At 39.3% G+C, this 11144-nt stretch overlaps 1 protein-coding gene across 1 annotated transcript; it reads right to left on the reverse strand.

The window, feature by feature from the left end:
- Positions 1-5446: 5446 nt before the first annotated feature.
- Positions 5447-10726, reverse strand: LOC143414043 (uncharacterized). Its single transcript, XM_076877677.1, has 4 exons — positions 10627-10726; positions 7809-7964; positions 7513-7605; positions 5447-6575 (listed from the first exon to the last, which is right to left on the reverse strand). The coding sequence occupies exons 2-4, from the start codon at positions 7878-7880 to the stop codon at positions 6261-6263; spliced, it is 480 nt and encodes a 159-aa protein (XP_076733792.1). The 5' UTR covers positions 7881-7964; positions 10627-10726; the 3' UTR covers positions 5447-6260.
- Positions 10727-11144: the final 418 nt, after the last annotated feature.

Below are 11144 nucleotides of genomic sequence, written 5' to 3' on the forward strand. Positions count from 1 at the left end.
TTAGGAACAAGTCTTTTAAATCCCTGGATGTTAGTACAATGCACATCTAAGTTAAAACCCATACTAATCATTTATAACAAGGGTTGAAAAAGACGGGCCAGCTACCATGCTAACATGTGTTTGGATTGGAAACACTTTAGCATCATAAATACTAATTGGTGTCTTAGGATTAGTCACAAGACAGACAGGTACAGGTATGCTAACATAAAGAGAAAAATTAATAAGGCGCTCATTCACGTGAGCTGGATTCTTCACAGCTGTTGGTGCTGCATGCTAATTGCAATCTGTCACTATCTCACAGTTTAAGAGTAAAGTTGGGAAGTATGAAGTACAAATACTTTATTACTTTTTACTCTCTACACTTTAACTCTTTCTTGTCATTGCACAGGCATACTTTGTACAATAGTACAATGAAGCTGCAGTACTGCCCCACATCAGGGCTAAAAGAAAGCAAGTCACAATAAATAACATCTATGCAGAATAAAATGTGTACAATATGTGCAGAAGTCAAATATGCAACACAATACAAAATCTCTCTTTCTACACTATAGTTTCAAAACAGACTTGTTACTTTGGGGTTATTGCATGTGAGGTATTATTTCATGTCACTGCCCACCTTCCATATATCAAACTGTTAAATGAAGGGAACAATAAAAAAGATAATCCGATTGGTGTATCCAAGGTGTGATTTGCTGGGATGCAGGGTGTTTCCCACCCTCTGGTCTATATGTCCCTGCCACATCAGAATTTTTCATTCCTGATGAGGACTAGCACACACAGAGACACACAAAGACATACTCCTTTAGTGCTGCACAGTATATACAGTAGACAATGCCGTGCAAACATCACTCAAATCTGAAACTTGACTTTCACCAAAGGTGACACCGTATACAAAGAGATTATCTGAATGTGTTCCATTTTCATGGACCCAAAAAGCACCACTGTTTCAGAATGAAAACTATGTAAACTAAATGCAAGAGAAAATAACCAGTTTCTGAGTGTTAGAAGACTCAAAACGATCCAAGAAAAACTGCGTCAACCATTCGGCTGGTTGTTGACTTTAGAATCCTCTGCAAAGGGTAACTGTGCAGCTTCTTTTTGTAAGTTATTGAAGTGCAGCTATGAGGATGCTGTCTGCCTACAGAAACTCTTGCCGTGAAGGCCATCTCTGAAAAATTACTTACAGGGTTTGCTGGCTTTGCAATATAAACATATTTATTAACTCTCAAACTCGAAAGTCTGTTGTTGATCTCAGTAAATGATCAGAGCTGCTTGTCTGGAGATTTGCCGATGTGGGTAAAAGAGGGCAACGTGCTGCAGGAAAGCAGAAAAAGTCTGTTATTAAAATGGACTATTTTTGATTGGGCATCTGTTATATGGGAATACTTATGTTATTTCATTCTTTTTGCATTGCCTGCATTTTGTGCTGTTTAAAATTTGCATTTATTTTATATTACATATTGAAAATAAATGACATTGTCATGGTCTCCCAGTCCTCCTGGCTCACTTGCCTCTCTTTTTCTCACTCTTGTTTATCACTCTCTCTCCCTGTGTGTGTGTCCTATAAACACACCCCGTGTTTTCGAGGCAGATCTTCCTCCAGCTCCCATCTGCCAAAACCTGTGCGCCTGGGCTGGGAACAGTACCTCACCTGTGTCTGATTCAGTGATCAGCTGTCTCCTACTTAAGCTGGAGGAAGGTGTCCATTCAATACTGAACTGTTAGATAAGACCTGTTAGTGGACCCCAACTAACCTTCTGCACACTGTGTGTGAGTAGTCCTGAGTGAAAGTGATCTTGTGGAAAGGAGGATTGAAGATTCGAGTATATCGTTGCCTTCCTGTGACTGTAACTGGGATGTGGATCAGACTGCTCTGGAGCTCTAGGTAACTGGATCTTTCTGTTGTCATTGACAATAGAAAGATCAAGTTTATATTTTGAGTCCATCTGAAAGCAATCCGGCCTGAATTGGACTGCAGACTCAGCAGATTCAGCTCAGGTCAGCCACACTCTTGCCTCCACTAAGTTATTGGGGTGTTTCGGTATATAAAAAAATAGCTGAGCTAGGAAATGGGTTGACTTCTCCTACTTCCTCATCTATGCCAGTCTATAACCCATTTTCTTCACCAGTTTTATCCGAGTGCTCAGGGCATGCTAGTGTTTAGACAGCAATGCCACACATATTCATCTAATGCAGGGGTGCCCAATCCCGGTCCTCGAGAGCTACCGTCCTGCAGCTTTTAGATGCATCCCTACTCCAACACAGCTGAATCAAATGAATGGCTTGTTATCAGGCCTTTGCCAAACACGATGGCATGCTGAAGAGGTAATCAAACCATTTGATTCAGCTGTGTTGGAGTAGGGATGCATCTAAAAGCTGCAGGACGGTAGCTCTCGAGGACCAGGATTGGGCACCCCTGATCTAATGGCACCAAGATAGTGCTCCTTATACAGTTACTGTGGGATCGAGCTTTAAAATGGGCACAAGCTGTTTTGAAAACTCACCCTAACCTGTCTTTTCATGTTTAACAGGTTTTTTGTTGTTTGTTTGTATTTTAAGCAAATTGAAATCAGTTGTTTATAAATGGTAAAGTCCCAACACAGCAGGACAGACTCCTCACCATATGGCAAGGTAAGCAGAGCGTTGCAGGTATTTCATTGATTTCTAGATTCTGGCAGAGGAAGCGAGTCTGGAGGAAAAAGTTTTGAGAGCAATAGAGCATCTTCTTCTGGTTTTCTTCCGGTCTGCTTCACCTTCTTCTGACTTCTGGACAACCATGGTCCCACAAAGCGGTGGATTTTGTCACTTGTAAGCTATTAACACCATCATTCTCATTCTCATTTTTCTAAGGCTGCACATTTTGTTGTTCTGCTTTAGAGATTGCTCAGCTCCTTGTGGACAATATTTTCCACCTCCAGGAACTCCCACTGGACACCATTACTGACAGCGGGCCACAGATGACATGTTGGGTATAGTAATTTTGTTCTATCCTGGAACACAAGTGAGCCTTATTTCTGGTTTTCACCCATAAACCAGTGGTCAAGCTGAGAGAGCAAACAAAGAGTGTGAGGCAGCCCTTTGGTGTGGAGCTTCTTTCAACCAGTCCACGTGGAACCGACAACTTACCTCGCTTGAATACCATTAGAATTTTAAGACATCAACTGCAATTAGTCTTTAACCTTTTGAGCATCTCATCAACCAGTACTGCTTTCTGCTACCGAAGGTGAGATTTTTCTTTCATCTGTCACAGGATCTGGAGAGATGCCCAGGCTGCCTTGTTGCAGACAAAGCAGCAAAATAAGTAGCTAGCATCCCTTCTCCTAACTACCTTCCAGGTCAAAAGGTTTGACTCTCCATCAGACATATCTCGACTCAGATTTATATCAAGGAAACTCAACCCCAGTTACATTTGTCCCTTTATAACAGACTCTTTGATCAACCCTGTCTTTGTTCAGTGAACGCTGTCTTGCAATAAAAACATATACACTGTGTTTCACGACACATTGCGTTTGACTGTTTAGATGGCTCTGTCAAAAATATTCTTCAGGTGAGGCAAAGATTGCTTAACTGGCTAACCTCCTTAGGGGCATGGTTCTCAGGTGGGTACTGGTAGTGCTTCTGTCACTTTAGATCGTTTTGAAGAAAACAAAAAGAATCTCAGCCAGGGAAGGAGCAGTTTTGCAGGTTGTGCTATAGCTTTCTGGATATTAGCAAAAGACTATGAGAAGAAACATTTTCATAGTGCCTTTCTGCATTGGTTAAGCAATGAATAGGCTGCTAAGGAACTGCTTCCCTTAATTCGACCATCTTTTTACATATGTTAAGGTGGATAATCATATTCATAATCACGCTCCTAGGAGGTTCTAATTTTACCTGATGAGTCAGAATCGGTCACCGTAAGCGCACTATAGATATATATAGTTTCGCCGTCATTGTGGATGTTGGGTATCGTAGAATCCATAGGTCCCTCCCGCATGCCTTCATATTTATCTGTCTCGCTCATGTCTGCGGTAGGCTTGCTTAGCATAGGGGGTCTAGCCTTAAGACCCTTACTGGATACAGACGCCCCAGGCAGGAATCGAACTTGCGATCCTCTGTTCCAAAGGCATGTAGTCTAACCACTACGCCATCCAGCTGCTATATATATATATATATATATATTAGATAGAGGTGATTTTTTTTTTGATTAGGCCAAAGAACCAGAAGGTCAACCCATAGTGGGTTAGCTGGGAGAATTGGGAAACTTGGAAACAGGGACGAGACACGGTGTCTAATTTGAAAGTAGAGAAACAACTGAGAAGGAGGTAGGTTAAATTTTGAGGACAGCTCTGAAGGGCTAAGTAGGACATCATCTTTGTAAAGGGCTCTCATGGTTTTTATGCCTCTTTTGTGCCAAATCAAATAGGCAGCGTTGGTAGAAGAAATTGATGATTTCTTAGCAACTACAATCTCGGATTTGAAGCAACTTTTTTGCCCACTCCACAAAAAAGAAGAAATCATCTGGTCTAAGAACTTAAAAAACTGTTTGGGCAGAAATAGGGGAATACACTGACATAAAAAGAGAAATCTGGGTAGCACATTCATTTTGATAATATTAATCCTGCCTATTAGTGACAGGGGAGAGAGTTCCCCCTCTGGAAATCTGATGTAAATTGTTAGACCACGGGGGCAAAACTCTGAAAACAGTGAAGGCAAAGTACGTGTGATATTATTTCCCAAGTACCTAAACCCCAAGGGGCTGAGTTTAAAAGGAATGTCAGATTGCTCAAGTGCTAACGCTAAAGAGTTTACAGGTGTTCAGATTGAACACACTTGGTGATGACACAAGCCTGAGTATAAAGAAGTCTGATCCAAGACACAAACCTTTCTCCAAACCCAAACCTATTCAAGACAGCAAAGAGGTAGTCCCATTCGATCCGGTTTTGAGTTCCCTTCCCAGACGCCTTAACGCCCACTCACATCCTGGGCCATCTGACCTCAGGAAATCACATGATAGGGTGGGGCCAGGTTTCACAATGAGCTCACCCGAAACCCTGGCTGATTGTGACCTACACTCAAAAAAATCTGTTGTTGGATGAACACAATTTAATCATGGCACCCTTTTTGCACACAATTTAACCAAGTACAATAAACCCTTTTCGATCATGTCAAACCAACACATTTAGCATTTGGTGGTTTAATGTAATCAGATTACGTTGGATCAACATACTATACTTACATTGATTTGAAGTGATTTATTTAAGTATGTAGAGTGAAATTTGTTTTAATTCATTCTACACAATTTAAAAAGTTTAGGAAAACAGAATTAAATCTTGTTGTTTCAACAACTACTTTGTTAATCAAGTCAATGATTTCACTCATTTCAACCAAATTATTTCAATTAGATTTGTTTACATTTGTTACACATTTAGAAACCCACTACTTTACAAAAAAAGTCACAATCAGATTATGATAACATTATCTTTATTAACTGGATTTAGTGGACAATATAAAAGCTTACCATTTTTGTACACCTGCAAGCATTATGCCACTTCAAAAGGTAAAACGTTAGAATACTTATTTACATAGGTAATATGTTGGAACCAAAGCTTCCACAACTAAAAACAGATGCAAAATTTGCTCAATATATCGACTGCATTTTAAAAAAATTAAACTAAAAGATAAAAAATACATCTCCCACTTGGCAAGTTAAAACATCTGACAAAATAGAATTACTATTGTGTGAATTTGGAAAAATAAAATAATTAGAAATAATTTGGGGGCAGTACAACAACAAAACAATCCATAGGTGATGAAAATCTATATTTGTTTGGTGTATCTCATTGAAATAATTATTAGTTTGACCAATTTTTACATTTCTGTATTTATTTTTTTAATTTTGGTTGCAGTCCTCCACAGCTAGCAATATAGTTTTGCTGTGTTTTAAAACATGCTAGCAAGCAAAATGGAAACAATAATACAGTGAACTTAACAGGTGGCAGTGGTCTTAAACTTTACAGGACCTTGACACATAAACACAACATAGTACTTCTGTCAGTACTTCTGATCCATTTTGAGCCATCTATATAAGGACAAACAAAAATCATCTGCAGTGCTGTATAAAAGGTGAATTGCCCAACAGAGAGAATCCAAAAACTTAAAAAAAAAAAATTTTAAATGAAAGAAAAAAATATAAACAACTCAAATATTACCATTATATATTGGAAATCACCATTGCACCAATGAACCATTCAAGACCTATCAGTCATTTTCAAGTGCCCTCACCCCATAAGCTTGTTTTTCAGAAACTGTGCCTTTGAAGACAGCTTTTGTCCATCAAGATTTAAAAGTATCTTCTGGAGGACTTCAAAGGTGCATTTAAGTTCTGGTGGGTAGCTCAGGTTCAAACAGTATACGAGTCCAAACAACAGAGCACATGCTTGTGCAATGTTACCCAAATCAGTGTTAGCCTCCACACCCTCAATCAGGACACCAACGTCCTCTGGGTCATCTTCAGGTTCAGCACCCTCCTTCTGGATGACGTACACCCCCATCACAGTTTGCTCCATGCAGCTTTTTGCCTCGCTGTCCGTATCCTACATGAAAAAATATAAGACAACAAAGTAAAATTTAAGAGATTGTTTAAACAACTGTTTCTATGCTGTTCATAAAATCCAAGTAGTCAAAGTAATAAACAGAAAATTACACCACTAAAGTAGTTGTTAGTAATTACTCCAATACATAAATTATAAAATACACCTCTCATGTCAAAAGAGGTGGCATAATTGACCTCTCACCGGCCCCTCCCCCGAAAGGGCCATTGTCCAATTACACATTATAGCAACCGTTACTGTGTCTGACAAACATTAACCTCAAGCAAGATGGAGAAGCGGTGTGCCCACCGATACGCCGAGAGATTGTGTCTGGAGGAGTTGTGGTCTTTCCATTCACAAAGTCAAAAACAACGTGAATGGATTAAACAGTGTGTATGGCCCCATTCCCAGGTAACTGTACCGAACATTATGAAGCATGTCTGCTTGCACATTCGGGTACCCATTGGTGCGCAGAGGAAACCATTTGTTTGTCGGACGTAGCAAGAGTAACTTAGGGGGACAGGACTCGAGAAAAGGCTAACTCAGCTGCTAAAATAAAACAGGTATAGAAGTGTTAGTACTAAACAGCTCAAAGTTCATAGACATTTCTATTTACAAATACTGATGACCATAGCAATGAAAAAACAACAGGACTTGTTTTAATCCAAGTACAGATTCAAAAGCAATATTGTCTTGATGCATGTTAAATGCATTGTATGTTTGTGTATCAAGTTTAAGTAGGCATAAATTTCTTTCCTTCCAATACCAAATCCCAGAAATTCTGCAACGCTTAATACTGTTTGGTATTCAAGACATCCTTTCCCCAATACCAGGTGTCTTGTTGCTAATCTCAAAATTTTAATTTTAACGATTTGCATTTGAGGCAACGTCACAATTTGTATGAGAATGTTACGGTCAACATGCTGTCACAGTGACTCACCAAGTACTCCTTTATTAACTTCTCATAGTCTTCGTTTAGGTAGATGCACAAAGACTTCAAGATGCATGCTCGTCTGGTATGGATGTTGTCATGCTGGAGAGGAGGAGGAGATAATATGAGCCAAAACCAGGCTGTTTTTCTTAAAGCTATGGTAATCAGTTAACTTGCATAATTATTCTTTAGGTTAGAACCTGGCATGTACCATTTGTTAAGCTGAAACAAAATTGACAACTTCATCTCCAAATAAAAGTTATTTTTGCTGCCTATGACAAAGTCTACTCAATCCTAATACAAACCTTGGAGATGGCAAGCATGAGACCTCTTATTTTCTTTCCACGTGTCCCTCCTTTGGTCAGAAAGATTTCCATTAAGCGTGGCGCGTATTGGTCAAGCTCGGCAAAGAAAGTAGATAGCAGAGGCTTTGTGGTGATTCGCAGAAACTCCTTGTCAATCTGCAATAGAGAACAAATACATTGATTAAAAACTCAACTGTATATTTCACTCACTTCACATCTAAGCTGACTAAAGCTGCTTTTAGAAGACCATGCAGACATCAGTGCTGTCTGTGTAGAACATGAATCAGTCTGTGTCAGATCCTGAATTTGAAATTTCCACTAAAGTCACAAGTAAGAGGCAAGTGGAACCAAGATCTGGGCCATTTGCTTTTTGAAGTTTGCAAAGACTGCTAAATTGCACCAGTGGTAGTTCACTCTTTGCAACATAGTATGCTGTTCTAAACAGATTTTTCAGGTTTATTTTTAGTATATTATTTGCAATTGGTGTTTGTTCTGGGAAAGATATTGCAGACTGAGCAATAATCCATTTCTAATGGGGGCCTTTCTTAAAATTACTGGTCCCAGTAACAAAGGCGCTTGTCGACTCAGGAATCGAGGGAAAACCAACAACACACCCGGCAGAACATTATGTTATTTACACGGGTGCACATAAGTGGTCCGCATGTGCGCATTCGCTGTCAAAATAAAAGACGCGCACCAGATAAGAAGTTGCAACGCGCGTTTGCATCCATATAAAAAGCACTGTTTTTGTCCGCTAGAGTGGGATTTTCACGGCACATTCTGCACCACATCTGTGCGTTCATCATTTGTTTGAAGCCAGCTCACCTCCTTCAACCACTTTTCTGAGAATACGCGCTTCTTTTGTGGTTCGGACTCCTTCTGACATTTCTTTGGAGGTGGAGGAACACCAAAGTAATTGCTTAAAGGAGCTTCTTGACATCTTTAAGAGTTCTAAACAAATGTCTGTCCTCCTCCTGAAAATCTTATGTACGCAAGCACGCGTTGCAACTTCTTCTCTTGTGCGTGTTTTTTTATTTTGACAGCGAATGCGCACCTGCGGACCACTTATGTGCAGCCCTGGTTATTTAGCTCGTCATATTGCAGCCACAGAAATCCTTTTGTCCATGAAACCATAAAGCTGCACTTTCTTTTTGCCTTATAGTCTGATTTGTCATAACTTCTCCGTTTTGTGGTAAGCTTTTCTTTGGCTGTCACTTCTTCACCCTGACCTGTCTTATTTGGCTCAGCAGAACTGAAATATATATCTTCCTGCTTTTACACACGCACTCACATAAGCTCAGCGATTCTCTGCGCGATCAACCTCTCACATGTTTAAGCTGCGGGAGATTTCACTTGTCATGCTTGCATAGTAAGCTAACGATTGATAAGACGATGTCAGAGGAATTGGTGCGCAAATTATCCTCACTCACAGATCAGTCCTGTCGCTCTCTATACACAGTTCGCACGATTGCAAAGTGAAAGCAAAAAACAAGCGCAAATTCAAACGCGATTTCAATATGTCACATATTGACAGTGGCTCACCGATGCCAATGATATAATTACCCAGCTACATTTCCGAAAGAATGCAAAAGCATTGACATATATTTTTCCTTCCTACAAAAGCCGGACGGGCAGGGCAGAGATAGATTTTGGTAGCCCGACTGGAAAAATCGCTAGCCCCGGGACGTCGGGCTAGCGATTTTGCGAGCCCTGTACAGCGTTTCAATAATTTGTACCTACTACTCTCCCTGATGGAACAACGCTTGCACTGCCACATACAAGTCACTGAAAGAAAAAAAGAAAAGCAGTTTTAAGGATGGTTTTATTGGCACCTTTTTTTCCACTTTGATTAAATCATAAAACTATCATAATATATGATGGTAAAAGGCTTACCATGTATTAAAGAGGAGGCACTATGGTTACTATGGTAAAGAAAACAGACAATTATTTTATAAAAATTCCAGTGGATTTTTTTTTACTTTGTTGCAAATGTATAAAAAAAAATACAAATACATATAAATACCTCTTGCAATATAAAATTCACAGATAAATATCCAATCTGTTGCCAAATGTAATAGCAGTGTTTCACACTATGCAATAAAGATGCTGGTAGTTGCGGTAAAGGTCCGACAGGCAATTTTCATAACTATCCGCCATTGCCTTTTCCTCTGACCTCGTGTTTATGCTCTTTTTCCCATGCACTAGCGATCAAGTCAATTCGAAGGATGCAGCCCCTGAATTTGGACACAGCTAATATTTAGCAACTCGCGCATGCTAGTTTAACTTGCATTACTGTGAGAGGCCGAATGCTTAAAATAAAAGGAGAAAGAAAGAAAGAAAAAATGCAAATAATAATAAAAAAAAGTGAACAAAGACCATGTCTTGCAATAACCGTCATTTAAAACCAAAGTGAATGCTAACAGAGCTAGGTAAAAGTTCAATGAGACAACCATACTAGCTTTAGCTAACTTCATTTACTTTGAAAGTGAATTACAAACGTGTTAAATATTGAATTAAACATATCAATAACCGCTAAAAACACTATAAGACTAACTGCAAAAACAGGTAAAAAAAAAAAAAAAAAAGAAAAACAATGAAGTGGAAATGCTAATAATAGTATAAATATACCCAGAGCGGATTAGAAATCAGGTATTAGACGGTACCGATTGGCACCGTCTAATACCAGATTTTCACTGCATTTGCTCCACTCCCGCTGTCTAATGACAACTTACACATTTGGAATTAAAAACATTGTTAAACAATTAACGGACAGAACAACTTCGTTTGACTAAGATATTTTGAGTTATTTATTACTTACCTGTATTGTGGAAGATTCCGCAGGGGGAAATGGCAGTTCACTGAACACATAACTTTCTCCGCGTTCCCGCCTTTTCACTTCTGGGAAGTTTGAGCATGCGCACTAGGCATCGGTGCCTTTTCACTTCTGGGAAGTTTGAGCATGCGCACTAGGCATCGGTTTTAGAGTTGTTGATTTAAAATAATTACATTTAATTGAACTGAAGAATGCAAATCTAGTTCATTAAACTTTTTGTTATTTTATGTTAAACCAACAACTGATAATGATTTAAAAACCTAAACTCAATATGTTCATGTTAAATAGACAAATGTCTATTGAATTAATCAAACAACTGCCTTAGTTGACTTTTTTGAGTGTACACACTATTAGCTCGTGTGATTAGGTAGAGGACCATTAGGGGGTGCATTGTCCCTCTCCCACAGGGCTTATATCTGGGACTTTCCACTATTTGACCCTAGAACTGAAGAAGCTTCTCGGATGAGAGGGGAAACGTCTTCAAGCAACTTAAAGAAGTCCAG

Source organism: Maylandia zebra, linkage group LG19 (genome assembly GCF_041146795.1).
Source record: "Maylandia zebra isolate NMK-2024a linkage group LG19, Mzebra_GT3a, whole genome shotgun sequence".
Lineage (NCBI taxonomy): Eukaryota > Metazoa > Chordata > Actinopteri > Cichliformes > Cichlidae > Maylandia > Maylandia zebra.

Coding starts and splice junctions, on each gene's coding strand:
- LOC143414043 (XM_076877677.1), bottom strand. CDS start 7,880: ATGGAAATCTTTCTGACCAAAGGAGGGACACGTGGAAAGAAAATAAGA. Junction 7,606..7,808: donor TCATGCTTGCCATCTCCAAG/GTTTGTATTAGG, acceptor CCTCCTCTCCAG/CATGACAACATCCATACCAG. Junction 6,576..7,512: donor AGTTAATAAAGGAGTACTTG/GTGAGTCACTGT, acceptor TTTTTCATGTAG/GATACGGACAGCGAGGCAAA.